At 39.5% G+C, this 17,345-nt stretch overlaps 1 protein-coding gene across 8 annotated transcripts in view; it reads left to right on the top strand.

Annotated features, from left to right (window-relative positions):
• NBEA (neurobeachin) overlaps positions 1-15,005 on the top strand; it is a 662,791-nt gene extending 647,786 nt beyond the window's left edge. For all 8 annotated transcript variants that reach the window (XM_019736455.3, XM_074330023.2, XM_074330024.2 and 5 more), the window contains 4 exons: positions 8,068-8,169; positions 10,177-10,373; positions 11,162-11,313; positions 13,157-15,005. In XM_019736455.3, coding sequence (XP_019592014.2) covers positions 8,068-8,169; positions 10,177-10,373; positions 11,162-11,313; positions 13,157-13,247 — 542 coding nt within the window. In that variant the 3' untranslated portion in view covers positions 13,248-15,005. The remainder of the gene's footprint in view (positions 1-8,067; positions 8,170-10,176; positions 10,374-11,161; positions 11,314-13,156) is intronic.
• Positions 15,006-17,345: the final 2,340 nt, after the last annotated feature.

The raw sequence follows: 17,345 nt of genomic DNA on the forward strand, positions 1-17,345 counted from the left end.
ACCTCTCCGCCCTCCCGTCCACTCAGCCTCACATTAGGAGACTTTATAGTGTTCCTGACGAAGAAGGGGGCTGCTTGCACTGGGTCTCTACCTTTCCTTTCCCTTTAGGGAGCTAAGGCTGCAAAGGTCTTTGGCCTGGGTCAGGAACATTATAATTAAACAGAAGAGCGACTAACCTGTTCTCAGGATCAGAGAGCTTCAGATCACAGACCTGGAGTAGCAGCGGGAGGTGCGTCTCTGGGCATTATGCAGAACCCAGCTTTCTTGGGAAAGGTGGGGGATTATGCCATTGATTGTTTGTGGAAGGTGATGGTAGGAGAGTGATGTGCGGGGCCCAAGATTCAGGTTCAGGACCTAGGAAAGAGCTTTGCCCTGCAACAGTGATGCTCAGAGGAAAAGTGGTCTGTGTCATCACTGGAGAATGCATGAATGAATTAATGAATGAGTGAATGAATGAATAGGTTTATACAACCCATAGAGTGTTTTTATGTGGGTTACCTTGTGACCTGTAGAAAGTGTCAGCCTCGGCATCTCGGGTAGTTGGACCAGACCTCTGCTGTAGCCCAGGTGGTGACCGAGGACATAATATCTTGATAAGAATGCCTCACCGTCTCAGTTCTTCTGAGGCATCCCAGCAAATATCTAACATAGTTTTTAAAGTAAATTTTGAAATCAGAATAGTGATGAAACTGCTGTACCCTTTGATTAAATCTCTTATTCCTGGATTTAAGTCCAAAATGCATCCTGTTTTATGTGGGAATAACATGAATGGCATACCTTCTGCAATACTCCTGCAATGACTTAACAAAGGTCACAGATAAAATCTGAATGTCGTATATCGTGAGGAGGTTTGTCTTCTGACTCCAGCAGAACTGCATCGAGGATCACAGATCTTAGGAACTCTGCTGTGTTTGCTTACCTCTAATTCAGAAGGGCCAAAGCTTCTCCTGCATATTAGTAGTCCCACAAATGAGGTTTAAAATAATAAGAACCATGAGTAATCTTTACTTTGATCATTTCCCTAAAAGCCGTTGAAAACTCTCTCCTTGTCAGTTCTTTGTGAATGGCAGCAACTAAATGCATTTGTACTTTTTTCATCATCCATTTTGAAAATATTGAAATGATGTTTGATGAAAATTAGATGGAATTTGGTTATGATATAAGCCTTTTATAGGTGGCGTTTCCAAATGCTTGCCCATAAGGAATCTCGAAATTGGCCATGTTTGTTCTTTATCATTCACAGTAATTCCATCACACAGAGAGCTCTTCTGTGTAGGAAATGACTGGGGAATGAGGGCGATGGCACCATGGTCCTTAGAGGGGAGGTCTCACCTGCCCCACCCCCTGCACTTTAACCCTCAGCTACATCCATCAATTGTGATGTGACAGTGACAGAATATTCCCAGGATTTTGAGTGATTGCTGTGGTGTGTGACATCTGTCCCTGGCAATGAAATGAAATGTAGGAAATAGGCTTTTCCCCTGCTGCAGGTTTCCCAACTCCAAACCCCTTGACTAATATTTTATTTACTTTTCCCTAATTTAAAGACGGAAACAAGGCTTTCAGGGGCCCTAAACAATATCCCCTAATAGTTAGGTTCCACTGTTTATTCAAATGATCTGAGGAAATTGTAATGAAAAAGAAAACATTTTAAACTTTATAAATCAGATGCAAGCCTTTGAAAAATTTGTTTCCTAATAGAAAAATTATAATATACATAAGGAGTATTTTTAAGATTTTATACGTTTTTTTCTAATTCCCTGCAATAGAACTAGGTTGTTTTTACTCTTTCTGCAGCATACAACTAAAGGTTTGAGAAACTATTTTACTGTATGTAAATTTTATTAAGCATATAAATTCAAGGTTTTTCAATTCACCAGTCTCTCCAAGATAAAATTAATCACTCAGAAAAATTAAGGCTACTGTTACCCATAAAATGTTACCAATACTTAAACCTTATTTTGTCAGGGAACTCAGGGCACCTTTGAAGCATAATTGTATAAATTATATAACTATGTTTCGGGCAAATCCAGGACTGCTGACAAATACAAGTGATACCCTGCCAATATTTAAGCACATTCTAACACTACACATAAATTTAGAAAAGATGACCAACTAACATGGGCAACTGACACCCCCCCCCCCACACACACACACACACCCCACACTCCATTTAAGTAAGAGTTGCCTGAAAAGCAAAACAGAAGCTGGTGAATCTGAGAAAACTCACAGAAAAGGGTGAGCGATTTCTGGGGAGAAGAAGATGGGTGGGTGTGAAGGAGGAGATACTGGCAGACCGGAACAGAAGAGTGTTGAGCATCTTGCTGGAGGGCAGGCACAATTCTCTCTGAGACAAAACAGTGGGGATCAACCCCATCTAGGATCTGAGTTCACAGAGAAAACCAGGCCAGCATGCAAGGAACTCAAGCACTGTAAAAAAAAAAAAAAAAAAAAAAAAAAAAGTCACAAAATAAACAGCCAGGTGAAGCAAAATGAGCAGAAGAAAAAAATACAGAACTCTTTTTTAGAAGGCAGACTATTCTCTAAGTCTAAAATGTAAGAAAGGGGCACTAAAGTTATTGGTAATGTTATATAGTTCTTAAGCTAAGGGGTGAGTACAAGAGAACTCATTTTATTCTCAAACTTATACATAAGCTATAAATGTTTAATAGGCAATTAAATTTTTAGAATTATTTCTAAAAACAGGAAAATCAGCTGTGTAAAAGCTGCCAACTTGAACAGAATTTGTGAACTTGGAGAAAAAAAGTAATTGGTCTACAATAATATTTCTCAAACTTGACTAATATACTGATCCCTTTGAAAGAGAACAAAACAAACTTCTGACTCTGGGGACTGTGTTCTTGGACCCTGTGAACCCTAGGTTGAGAAACACTGACTTCGTTAATTACCTCATTTTAATTTTTAAAGCATATTTCAATTTTAAATTGCCACAGCATAGCTTTTGACAGTAAAGAGAGGTTTGATATGTAAAACTGGTTTAAAAATGTTTAGAGTATTATCAAAGTACACATTTGAAATTTAAAATATTTTAGAGAACTTTTCACCCCCCAGAAAATATCCACAGATCCCAGGGTACATAGACCCTCGTTTAAGAAATACCAAGAATTCTGGAAGAGTTGCAGTTACAAGATCAAGTCGCAACATGCCTTTTCAGGGAGAAAAAGTAATGATCAATGATACTGAGAAATTAAAATTAAATAATGACATTTATATATGTGCACAAAGGCATATTTATATATAATACTTAATCTTTGCTAAGATGATATTGCAGAATCGACTAAACAATACATCTAGGATAAACCAATGTCATATAATATCAGTCAGCAAGAACTGTTTAAAAATTAAAAGAGAAAGAGAAATAGTCAACATAAGACATTAATAAGTGTGATGTTGTTAATGGAAAATGGAAATAGTGGGGTATTACAAGGCATTGATAGTTGCTGAATCTGACTGAGTGGTCCAGATCCAAATTGTATTGTGCACTTATCATGCCCTTCTTTCTGATTGCACTGCTTTGATGGAGTTTTGCTTCAGTGACTCTCTCAGGTCCTCACACACTGTCCAGTGTGACCACCACGGGCTTCCTTTTCCCGTATACCAAAGGAACCATCAGAACCTACCCAGGTTGGCACCATACCCCATTCATCTTCCAGAGCTCCTCTCTGGCTTTCTGTTTTTCCATTTCCTCCACCTCTTTGCCCCCCAAGACTGTAAAGATCCCTCACTTCCATCCCAAACAGGCTTCTCCAGTTTTCCCAATAAGACAATGTTGGGCATGATGCCCTCTCAGCTTCCTGATCCTTCTTACGCTGTCTTCATGCAGTTCATTCACCAAAATTCTGTTTTTTCTCTTCATTCATATGTGGATTTTTTGGTCCCTGCTATACTCTGTGCACATACATTTTTTCTTCACACTTGTCATTATTGAGTGCCTCCAGTCGCAAGCTGGTGCAAAGCCATGGTTGTTTGATGTGTTCTAAACAGTTCCAGGTTATGCTTTATACCACTTTATACTCCCAACTCCTAGTCCACTTGGAAGAATGCCTGTCACTTAGAAGGCGTTCACTCAGTGTTTGTGAAAGCACTTAGCAGTGAGAATGCTTATGGCATATAGTTCAGCTGGGCGTTTTGGCTAGGTTTGACTTTATTAAGTCAAGTGGAAAATTAATATGACTGTCTCTTCTTTCCTTCACTACATTCCTCCCTCCTCAAAATCAGAGCTCCTCAGCCTGTTTTGAGGGAGATTTGGGGGAACATTTTAAAATGTGTACGAGCATTTGGTAAACTCTGTGCTTGCCTCGTCTCATGACCACCTCAAAATTACAACTAAACTGAAGTACAACCATCATTGAGAATTGTCTGAAGTCTAGCTCAACAGAAGTCCTACAACTAAGGACAGACAGAAGAAGCCACCAGGAGACTTTTGATTGGAGCATTAAATCCAGGAGGGGCGCTAACACGAAATAGGCTGGTCCCTCACCCACTTGATGCAATCAAAAATCGGGAGGAATACCTTGGCTGTGGAGGTTCCCCCTGAGGAGTGAGGAGTCCCAGCCCCACAATGTTGGGACTCTCCCAGCCCTGGGAAGAGAAGCTCCCTCTCCCAATTTTTGGCTATGAAAACCAGCAGAGATTGTTGCTGAGTGAGACAAGGACAGTTGGAGTCTCGGGCGTTCCTTTAAAGGGCCTGTGTATGCTGATTCACTGATGGATTCACTTGCTTTGAGCTCCAGCAGTGGGGTGGCATCTCAAAAGGTGCCAGGGACATACAGGAAGGAACTGAGTTGTCTGGCTGCAGGGCAAGGTCTGGAGGGGCTTGCAGAAGCCATTGTTTCTTTGTTTCCACCACCCAGCCTGCACATATGGGCGGCACCATATCTGAGTCTCCTTTAACCTTGCTAACACTGGTTGCCCTTCCCTGGTGATTCCCTGAGACTCTGCTCCACCCAACTAGCCAGCACACTCAAGCTACTTCCAGTGGCTTTTCCATACAAACAGCCTGTCTTGGCTCATGTTGCAGTCTTTCTTAAAATATTTTGAAGGTTCACAAACCCCAAACAAGCAGCATCTGGCCTCAGCATGCCCCGTACCTCTTGCTAAGCAGCCCCAAGCTTGGCATTCGCAGCAGCCAGCCTCGGTTCAAGGTTTGGCCTTTCCCAGCACCTCAAAGCCCAGTGCAGGTGGAAGACCTCCGCAGATGACATTTTGGCTCATATCAGGTTGCCGTGGGCAGGGCACAGGCAGTGGCTGAATATGGCCTACAATAGAGCCCCGCCCAAGAGGCCCCAGTACTAACACACCTAGTGACCAGCTTCAGACCATAACAGTGAACCCCTCAACAACCTCCACAAACGACATATGCAAAGGGCAGACTGGACAGAAACCAGAGTCCTGCTAAAGTGACTCCTGCTCTGTAGAGTCAGTCCCTGCACAACAACTCCTCAACTGTCGTCACGGCCAGTCCTCCTAACCAATCAGCCTGAGAGTCAACCTCTCCCACTGACATGCAAACAGCAGCCAAGGCTCAACTACAACAAGAGAACACTGGCAACCCACACAAGGGACACCTGGAGCACCTGCCTCAGGTGACCAGGGAGACTGTGCCACTGGGCGCCACGGCCACCTGCTACAAAAGGCCACTCTACCAAGACTGGAAGACATAGCAGCCCTACCTAATACACAAAAACAAACAGCGAAGCAGCCAAAATGGGAAGACAAAGAAACATGTCCCAAATAAAAGAACAGAACAAAGCTCCAGAAAAAGAACTAAACAAAATGGAAACAAGCCATCTACCAAATGCAGAGTTGAAAACACTGGTTATAATGATGCTCAGTAATCTTAGGGAGAACTTGAACAAAGAGATTAGGAAACATAAAAGTGGAACTAGAAAACATAAAAAAGAACTAATCAGAGATAAAGCATACAATAACGGAAATGAAGAATACATTAGAGGGAATCAACAATAGATTAGAGAAAAGCAGAGGATCGAATCAGCAATTTGGAGGATAAAGTAACAGAAAACACCCAATCAGAACAGCAAAAAGAAAAAAGAATCCAAAAAGAAAAATTGAGGACAGTTTATGGGACCTATAGGACAACATCAAGCATACCAACATTTGCATCATAACAGTACTAGAAGAAGAGAGAGCGCAAGGAATTGAATACCAATTTGAAGAAATAACGATGGAAAACTACCCTAACCTGCTGAAGGAAATAGACATACAAGCCCAGAGTCCCAAACAAGATGAACCCAAAGAGGCCCACACTAAAACATCATAATTAAAATTCCAAAGCTTAAAGATAAAGAGAGAATCTTAAAAGCAGAAAGAGAAAAGCAGTTAGTTGCCTACAGGGGAACTCCCACAGACTGTCAACTGATTTTTCAACAGAAACTTTACAGGCCAGAAGGGATTGTCATGAAACATTCAAAGTGATAAAAAGCAAGGACCTGCAACCAAGATTAGTCTACCCAGCAAAGCTATCATTTAGAATCAAAAGACAGATAAAGAGCTTCCCAGACAAGAAAAAGCTAAAGGTGTTCATCACCACCAAACCAGTATTACAAGGAATGTTAGAGGGACTTCTTTAAGACAGAAAATAATAAGATAAAAAATATGAATAATAAAATGTCAATAACTACATATTTATCCACAATTACTTTCAATGTAAATAGATTAAATGCTCCAATCAACAGACATAGGGTGGCTGAATATATAAGAAAACAAGACCCTTACATATGCTGCCTACAAGAGAGTCACTTCAGCTCAAAAGACATATGCAGACTGAAAGTAAAGGAATGGAAAAAGATATTTCATGAAAATAGAAATGAAAAAAAACAAAACAAAACAAAAAAAACAGCTGAGGTAGCAATACTTATACCAGACCTAATAGTCTTTAAAACAAAGGCTATAACAAAGAAGGACAAAGGACCCAGGAATCCCACGTCTGGGTATTTATCTGAAGAAACCCAAAATGCTTCTTTGAAGGGACCTATGCATCCATATGTTCATTGCAGCATTATTTACAATAGCCAAGATATGGAGGCAGCCTGGGTGTCCCTGAATGGGTGAATGGATAAAGAAGTGGTAGTGCATATATACAATGGAGTATTACTCAGCTGTAAAAAAAAGAATGAAATCTTGCCATCTGCAACAATATGGATGAACCTAGAGGTAACTGCTGTGCTGAGTGGAGAAAGTAATTTCACTTCTATGTGGAATCTAAACAAAATAAAATGAATACGCAAAACAGAAACAAACTCAAAAATACAGAGAATATTTTGATAGCTGCCAGAGGGGAAGGGGGTTAGGTGTTGGGTGGAAAGTTACAAAATAGTCATGGGATGTAGGGTCTAGCATAAGGAATATAGTCAATAATATTGTAATAACTGTGGTGTCAGATGAGTACCTGATTTATCGGGGTGAGCACTTTGTATGTTATATAAATGTCAATCACTATGTTGTCCACCTGAAACTAATACATTGTATGTTAACTGTAATTGAAAAATAAAAAATTATTTAAAAAAATAAATAAATGAAAATAAAAAATAAAATGGGATGAGCATGATTTTTAAAATTAGATAGCTCTGGGTTTAATTCAAATACTTGCTAGCTGTATCAACTTGTGCAAGTTATAACCTTGCAAAGGTTTGGGTTTCTAGGCTATAAAATAGAGATAATAACCGTACTTATTTCATATCACTGTTGCCATATTTAAATGAGATAAGTAAGACACATAAATGCCTTGGCAGGCTAGGTGTCTGTTTCATAACAATAACCAGGAATAAAAAAAGAGTAGTTATCGCCACTGTCATAATGTAAACAAGTCACATTTGTTAACGTGTCCAGTCATCTAAACAACCTGTGTAGTAAGTATTTTGCAGATGAGGAAATAACAGAGAGGGTAAGTAGCTGGCTTATGGTCACACAGCTAGTAAATGCCCTGAACAAACACTAGTGATTGTTATTGTAAATGTTTGATTTAATGGTGTAGCTCTTCATTTCTGCCATTGGCCTGTAGGACTCACTGCTGCTGTTTCCTTGCAGGTGACTATCCTGCACCAAGAGCAGTCCTCACGGGCCACGACCATGAAGTCGTCTGTGTTTCTGTCTGCGCAGAACTTGGACTTGTTATCAGTGGTGCTAAAGGTCAGAAGGCATTTCTTTCATTTTAGGTCATTTAAAATTGTACCATTTCCTCAGGTTAACCATGATTTATAATTTCCTGCCTTTTTAGGGGGCTTTCTATAGATAAATGTAACCCCTAGGTTCTTTGCAGCTGTTTAGTTTTATTACCAATAATTACCATGATAAATATATATATATAAATTTTTATGTATTATTGTGTGGTCACCAGCATTCTAGCCAGAACATTGGTAAATTAAACTGCACGTCCCATATGATGCAGCCATTAAAACTAACATATAAAAGACAAAGGGGGAAAAAAGACAAGGGAAAGATTTACACAATGTAGTAGGGGCCGTGGACAACCTTGCTCATGAGACAAATCTTTGGATTCACCTCTCTCCACAAGTAGTTCTTTTCTTCATAACGTTGGCGACTGTAGAGATTGGTGGGAAGGGAATCAATTACTTGGGAGGTTTTTTTGTTTGTTTGTTTTTTATTTATTTATTTTTAATTTATTTGTTTTTTGTTTTTGTTTTTTTACTGTTTGTAGCAGATGTGTTTCAAGAAACATCAGGAAACTTGGGTTCTAATTCTGGCTCAGATATCAATTCTTCATGGGAAGGCTCGGGGGCAGGAAGGAGCCTAACCTTAGGAGAAACTGAAGGAAAACCAAATGGGCTGAGTCTAGTGAGGATGCAACAGAGTTAAAAAGGGAAGGCTGAAGAGGTGGGAGGGGCCAGTGGCACAAGGATTTGTGTTTTTATTTTATTCTAAGTATAGTGGAAAACAAACCATTGACGTTTTCTAAGCAAGGAGATGAGATGATCAGGTTTGTTTTTTAGGAGCTTATTCTGTCTGCTTTTTGGAGAATGCATATAATATTTGAAGGTAGGGATAGCGTTTTCTACATTTTTGTTATCTAAGAGTAAATAACCCAGAAACTCAGAGATGGACACATAGGATATTCTCAATAAATGTCTTTTTAATTCAAAAAACTAGTAACAATATGTGTAATGTCATTCTGACCTGTAAAGTAAAAAAAAAAAAAAAAAAGGAAAGAAAGAAAAAAAAGACACAGTAGGCATAGGGAAAAAACATAGATTTTTCTATAAGTAATGAATAACATTAGAGGTGATTGATATTTTTTTTCTCTAATTTTCTATAATGCACATCTATTACTTTAGTCAGTGATCAGGAATAAATTTAAGTATGGATTTATAATGTCACTTTGTAAAATAAGTGTCTACTTAAATCAATTAATTGAAAAGTAGAAATGTAATTCATCTAAAGATTTTGTGAGATTCTTTTGGGGAAGAGGACAGGTCATATCAAACTATATTAACCAATTATTTTTATGAACTTGACTAGTAAGTTTTTTTATCTTACACGATTTCTACCGGGGGGAAAAACAATTGGAGCACATAAGTCACTCCCCATACTACTTTTGTACTCCTGCCTCACCATTCAGTCAAAGACAAAAAGTGTTTATATAATCTGAATTACTAGATTAATTTTTTTTTTAATTTTACCTTCTACATTTTACATAGAGACTATAGAAAAAATAGAACTTACAGTTTAATAGTAATGTGTTTATATGGTACAATGTTAAAATTTTGACAATATTAAATAAAATTAACAATTGCTTCAATGATTCTCCTAAACTTTCAAGAAAAATTTCTAAAAACACATTAAGAAAAAACTTCTGGGACATACAGTCTTTGATTCTCACATAACCTATGAACTATATCTTTTTAATTTTTTTATGAATATCATCTCTTGAAAGAAAAGACCAAGTCTTTATCTAGATAAAAAATTTTGAAATCTATGTGTGTGTTACTTAACGGTTCTCTGTATTTGTTCCGTTTACATATAACATCAGTGCTTGGCTCTTGCCAGCATACTTCTGTTTTTTCCTACCTTCTTTCAATAAATCTGAGGGTATACCCACGTCCAGTTTACATATTTGTGAGAGCAAATGTGTGACTTGTCCTCACCAATGACTGACCCTTGATCCCCTGTGTTCTGCAGAGGGCCCCTGCCTAGTCCATACAATCACTGGAGATCTGCTGAGAGCCCTCGAAGGACCCGAAAACTGCTTGTTCCCGCGCTTGATTTCTGTCTCCAGTGAAGGCCACTGTATCATATACTATGAACGGGGGCGATTCAGCAATTTCAGCATTAATGGGAAGCTTTTGGCTCAGATGGAGATCAATGATTCAACACGGGTGAGTCTGCGTGTTCAGTGCCACATGGAGACTGAAGCCAACACATGAAAGATTGACTATTTTAAATTAAATGCTTCATATCAGAATTTCTCTGGTAGCCAATAATGAGTGCTGGTTTTAAAGGCATATAAATTCATTAGATGGCTTCTTTGAACAAACCCAAAATTCATTTAATCCCAAGTAATTAACTTAATCCCAAGTGAATTAAACTTTGCAGATAATAGCTATCGTTTGATTAGAGGTTAGACCCTTAAGGAGACTTTCCTTCAAGGCCCTTTTTCCACAAACAGTTGTTTCAGCGCTGCAGTCCCAACATTAAAAGTGAGTTTATTGTAAATGAATGTTCTCTTCAGAACCCTAGGCCAAAATTACATGCACCAAATTGCCCTTCACTCACCAATGAATTGTAATTGCTGGTTTATCATTATTAAAAAATGTATTGAAATATGCTTCTGCCATTTGTTCTAAAAGTCTTGACATTGTTCATATTGAGGATTTAACAAAACGCCACGTTACTTGATTCTCAAGTTCTTCCTGGATTAGATTGATGATATTCTCTTTGGGACTTCTGTTATTTTGTAGCCTAAATTGGTTTTAATAAGATCCTTTGTTTATGTAAGAACGTTGATGAATTCCACATTGGAAAGTCTGTGGATTGGACTTTAGAAAACTTGGACAAATGACTAAAAGTAGGTAATTATTAGGGAACCGTAGTGAGTGCTTTTCAGTAGTGACATTGACCGTTTAGGACCCTGAGAGAAATGGTTGCTTTTCTCCTTTTTCCGAAGGCCATTCTCCTGAGCAGCGATGGCCAGAACCTGGTGACCGGAGGGGACAATGGTGTGGTGGAGGTCTGGCAAGCCTGTGACTTTAAGCAGCTGTACATTTACCCCGGATGTGACGCTGGCATTAGAGCTATGGACTTATCCCATGACCAGAGGTGAGCCACCGCAAGGGGCAATGTGATCACTTGAGAACTGTCATGCAAAGTGCTTTACATTATGCCAAGGGTGTAATATGCTGTGGATAAGATCCCAGCATCCAGGTGGAGGAAAGACTAGTTTAGAAAAGAATCAGTTGAAGAGTAAGTACTGTAAGAAAGGGTTCTGGTAAAAAGAAAACAGAGGAAGGCAATGAGAAGAAAAAATAAAAAAATAGGAAGAAATGGGTTAGGAAGAACAGACACATCCAGACACCGCCCAAAACAGAGAATCATCCTCCCAACTTCTCAGTTCTCAGATCCTCATCTAGTTTCAGACAGGCCTCCCTGGCCTACATTATGTGAAGGAGACATATTTTGCAACAGAGGTGAGCCTCAGCTTGAGGCATACTTCCAACTAACCCATATCCAGCAAAATGCATTGTGCAGACTACAGCTGGCCTCAGTTTTAAAAGATACAAGGCACCCGCTCTTTACTTGAAACAATCCCCAGTCCCATCTTCCTATTCACATATTTCTCATTTATGTTATTTATTGTATTTTCTCTGTTTCCCTAAGACACTATAACCTTTTCTTGGGGAAAACTGATATCAGTATTAATTAATTAATATGATTTTCCATTGTTCCTCAGTTTGCAACAGATTTTGCCATTTCCTAAAATTCACCTTTAGGTTTATTACAAAGGAAAAAAATATTTGGAATTAAAGTCTAAAATTTCTAAATTTTAAAAATAAATTAAAACTATAATATTAATATGATATGCAACTTATTTTTTGCTATACATTTAACAAGAATAAGAAAAGCTTATTAACCAACTTTTTTCAAATATATGTGTATTCTTTATAAGAATATTGGATTTAAAATATTATAAATGTAAAGGCTTGTATAATAAATTTAACAAAGCATCTTTATAGTAAAATGATACTGAAGTCATCAAGAAAAACTGTAATTAAATTTAGTTTTGGGAAAGGGATGTGTCATCTGCAGCTCAGCCTGTTTTTAAAGAAAATTTAAGCCGATTATTAGAAAATTAAGCAGATTATTAGAATGTTCCAGAATGCTATAGTCTGCATTCATGAATAAATGGTTTACTGGATAATTATTTGTATATATAGGGGTTTTTTTTTAAAGGATTTGGAATAATTTGGGTTCTTAAGTAGTTCAACTATTCTCCCTGATATTCGTATCCATTCATCGTGTATTCACAAACATTTGCTATCACCACTGTAGATTAAGCTCTATGCAAAGTACTAATGATACATAACAAGGTTACTGAACCTAAAGAGTTCAAATAGCCACAATAATTGTGTCTGGAGGAAAACTCGACAGAATGACAGAACTGACTCTTCTGAGGGGTTGGGGGCAGGCAGGGAAGGCTTTCACTAGGTGTGGGGAGGAGGGCAGGTCTGGGGACACACGTAAAGTCACAGTTGTTTCAGGGCTCTCCGGAGAGGAATACGGAAAGATACTAATCAAGTTTCTATTTCCTTATAAAACACAAACATAATCTCGTGTTTTATAATGCCCTGATAGGCTGGAACAGTAGCACATGTACATACGTTATGAATTGATAGGTAAACATACCCTGAGGGTGCCTGCTCTGAAGTGCTTGTCTGATAAGGTGTCCCATCAAAAGTTAAGCAAAATTCAGCCTGACAGTTCAGGTACGTGCGCAATTGATCCAGCTTCTCTCTCGGGAAAACCAAGACCCCATTTTAATCCTATTTCAGTGAACACAAAACAAAGACTTTGGTGAACTTTGAGATCATGATATTGTCTAGTGTAAGATTAGCAGACACATCAGGGATTTGTGTCACTCTTAACTCTGTCTTTGCTCTTCTAGGACTCTGATCACTGGCATGGCTTCGGGTAGCATTGTAGCTTTTAATATAGATTTTAATCGGTGGCATTATGAGCATCAGAATAGATACTGAAGACAAATGAAGAACCAAAAGCCAAGTTAAAGCTGAGAGCACAAGTGCTGCATGGAAAGGCAATATCTCTGGTGGGAAAAACTCGTCTCCATCAACCTCCATTTGTACATTCCATCTCACCCAGCAATAGCTGTACATTGTAGCCAGCAGCCATTTTACTTTGTGTGTTTTTTCACAACTGAACACCAGCTGCTTCCTTAAGCAAGCTTACATCATGTAAATTATATGAATTAGATGTTTTGGTAATTATTTCCTATATTGTTGTTCATTGAGAAAAGGTAGTAGGATGCGTCACAAGAGACTTTTGACAATTCTGAGGAACCTTGTGTCCAGTCGTTACAAAGTTGAAGCTTTGAACCTAACCTGCATCCCATTTCCAGCCTCTTTTCAAGCTGAGAAAAAGAAGAAAAAAAAAGAAAAAAAACACGTTTGATACTTTGTACATCAGATGCATCTTATTTAAAGGGATACTTTTGTAAAAGTAAAACCTTGTATAAAGAACAAAACGTTTCTTAATTTTATTGTGAAGTTACAACTTGCATGTTCTTTAATCCTGATGTCTTGATGGAACAGGCGCATTCACACTATGAAACAGAAGGATCTGTCCAAGGACATAGCTTGTACGAAAGGGTTGAATCGGTAATTTTTGACATTTTCACGAAAATATGGTTTGCACTTTTTAATCTAAATTCATCCCTCCTAAGTGAAATTTGCTCATGAAGCATTTGGATACTAAGCCATTATTTGCCATTTTGGGTACTCATACAAAGAAAATTCAGCCCTATCCTTCATAATTTGAAGACACAGCAGAAAGGGGGCTTAGGGATGAGGTCCTGGTTTTTATTGTATAAATAGGGGTCCCGATCATTAGTTTCATGGTATTGACTTCCCAGCTCCTGGACATTTCCTCCAGAGTCATCTGCTGGCTTAGTGTGTGTACATTAGGGGAAGAGAGTCTGATGGGTTTTTTTGTTTGTTTTGTTTTTGTTTTGTTTTTCTCTTTGATTCTTGAATAGCTTAGTTTCTTTAATAACAAGTCGGGCTTTATTATAACAATAACTGAAGTTATTCTTTTAGGTTCTTGTGAAATTCTCACCTCAAGCCACATTCTTAGCCTAAGGCACTTCATCTTTTATGATATAAAATGATGGCTATCAAATGATTTTCCATACATTGTACTGATCACGTTATACACCCAGGGGTATATACACTTTGTTTCTTCTTTGTATATTTGGTGACTGTATCGTCATAGATGTACATATTGTGTCGGTAGGGCTTATGAGGCATGTTACAGGAATGTACTTTTCTCAAAATTTACACTCACCTGCAGTCATTTATTTAAAAAGATAAAACAAGATAATGGGTTCTTTGTATTGGCACTTTGCACCAGAAACATATCATTATTTATTGATGTGATTACTTATTTGTTATTCACCTTGTACTAGTAAGTTTTAGTACTGAATTCCTTCTTCATTGTTGTTTGTATTTATGAGATTCTGAAATTCTGGGGAATCAGCGTAATGATTAAGTTATTCATCACCAGGCTGTAAGCAATATCTTGAGTTTGTAGCTTAGAAACGGGAGGACACTGAACATCTGGAAGACAAGTTCATTTCATCTTGAGATCATGGTGAAATATTTTGGATATATAAATTCCTTAAGCTATTGTAACCATGTTTTATTGCAAAGATGTAAAATATGCCAGATGTGTGTGAGTTGGAAATCAAAAAAAGAAAAATAAAATATGCAAAGAATTCACTGATTGTTTTACATCTCATTGGACACTTCACTTACAGGCATTCATTATGTCATCAGACAAGTTTAAGAAATGAACGTCACCCCATAGGAAGGTCTACAGCATCTAAAACATGTCCTAATGAGGGTCTGTCGTTTGCTGAAACAAGCTACTCCACTTGGCCACCTGGCAAGGATTTGTGGTGATACTGACCAGAGGGAAGCCGCCCTTGTTTCTTCTATAGAATCCACTTTGGGCGTTATTTTTAGTATGTTTAGAAAGGAACTAAATGCAGGTGATGGTGAAAGGTATAGTTGCTCATTACATGAGTGTTTATCAACTAATGCTATTTTCATTGAACCACACAGTCTGGAATTTCTCATCCACCAGGCATGACACAGGTGGGGCCTGAGACCAGGAGGAGCAGGGCAGCTGCTGACAAAGCAGGGTGGGCTGCAGGAGCAGGGTTAGGTGTCTTCCATCATTCAAATCTGTGTGGGCCATGGAACAAAACCCAGACAGGCCCAGGGAGGGACAGAACTGCACGTTAGCCACCATCTGCATTCTCAGGACAAAATAACAGAACTGACAGTAGCCCAAGAAAACCTTGCGACTTTTGCTCTCCATCCTACCCCGTCAACCATCATAAGTCCGTCTGGCTCCCTCAGCCCAGCTCTTCTTACAGCCCATCAGTCACTCAGTCAGGCTGGTTACTACCTGAAGGTTTCTTTAAACCAACTCCCCCTCCTTTCCAGAACCGTCATCTAGACTGTCACCAAAGCAGCAACCAGTATCTGAGCCTCACATCAGACCCTCCCACCATAAACCACCCTGCTGCCAGAGGGTCTGGCTGTATGTACCATGGCTGAGCACCCTGCAATGACTTCCCCAGATTATTAAACTCTGGTGGGTGAAAAGTCGCCTGGGAGCTTACTTTTAAGAGCAGAATCTAGGGTCACACACACAAGGTGTTTCTGCGGTCGGTCGTCCTTGGGCACATTATCAACAGCACTAATGTGAGGGATGCATTCCAAAGTCAGTAGACAGAAGTTCTTTAGGAAAGATACATCCTTGTCTGTCCCTCCCCCGGACACCCTGCATCTTGGGCAAATCCACCAATTTACAAATCCCTGAGAACTCCCCTGGCGTTGGTCCCTAGTGTCCTCCCAGAAAGCTCCTCTTTGCTGGTGCTATCCAGCTATCCAGTTGAACTCCTTGTTGCAAATTGACCTGAACTAGTTTGGTCATGCACAATCTTTTTGGCAGGTGAAGGTAGCCCCCAATCCCCATATCCTCACCTCATAATGACAAAAACAATTTTCAAGACCAGTTTCTGCCACATGTGAGATACCTTTTCATCAAACACATTGTAGCGAGCAAATCAGCACAAGACCTCATCTATGAGCTCGGAGAAGTCCAGTGCTTTCTTAGGTGACCTGAAGACCATTTTACATGGAAGGTACACTGAAAGCAGACACACCAGTGCTAGAAACAGGACCCCGGTGGGGACAGAACCAGGAGAGCAGTTTCCAGACTCTCAGCCTCATGTGGAAAGGTGCTGGCTCGGGTAGTAGATGGCCATCAGCTGTGACTAGTTGTCCATCAGCTGTTACCGGTTAGCCATTAGCCACCAATATAACTGCCGTGGCTGAGCTAGCAAGCGCAGATTGCAGAGAGGTGCGGATTGCAGTTAGCATGGCTGATTGCAGTTGGTAAGTGAGGTTGGTTGGCAGAAAAGCAGATGGCAGGTTGCAGATCATGTGGCTCCTGCTTCCTGTGTCTCCAACCCAGCCACCAGTGAGAATATAGTGGTGTGACTCCCACATCTATGGCTCCGTGGGTGTTCCTTGTTGGCCTCACCATATGCAGGGAGTGGGAGCTGAGACCCCGCATGACACCCTGCATGACAATCCCCTTTAGTCTTGTAACATCAGCAGCAGCCAGAATGCCCCAACCCAGCCATTTAGGTACCAAGCTTTGGGCACCACACCAAGACTACGGGCTAAAGGCTACAGTAGATCCATATACTCTGGTTATGGAGAGGTAGGAAGCTCTGACTTACTGTAGCCAGTGTGCACTGAATTCACATACAGTGGTACCTCGGTTTTTTAACATAATCTGTTCCAGAAGACCAAATTCTGAAACGTTCGAAAACAGCCGACAGCTAGGCCTCAGGATCTTGCACTCAGACACTCAGAGGAAGCCACATGACATGTTCGACTTCCGAGGTGTGTTCAAAAACCAACGCATTTACTTCTGGGTTTACAGCGTTGGTAAATGAAAATGTTCGTCAATGGAGACATTCGAAAATCGAGGTACTACTGTATATTAAATACCACTGATTTCATCAGTGGGAGACCGTT

This window comes from Rhinolophus sinicus, chromosome 16 (genome assembly GCF_057876585.1).
Source record: "Rhinolophus sinicus isolate RSI-liver-muscle chromosome 16, RSI-T2T, whole genome shotgun sequence".
Lineage (NCBI taxonomy): Eukaryota > Metazoa > Chordata > Mammalia > Chiroptera > Rhinolophidae > Rhinolophus > Rhinolophus sinicus.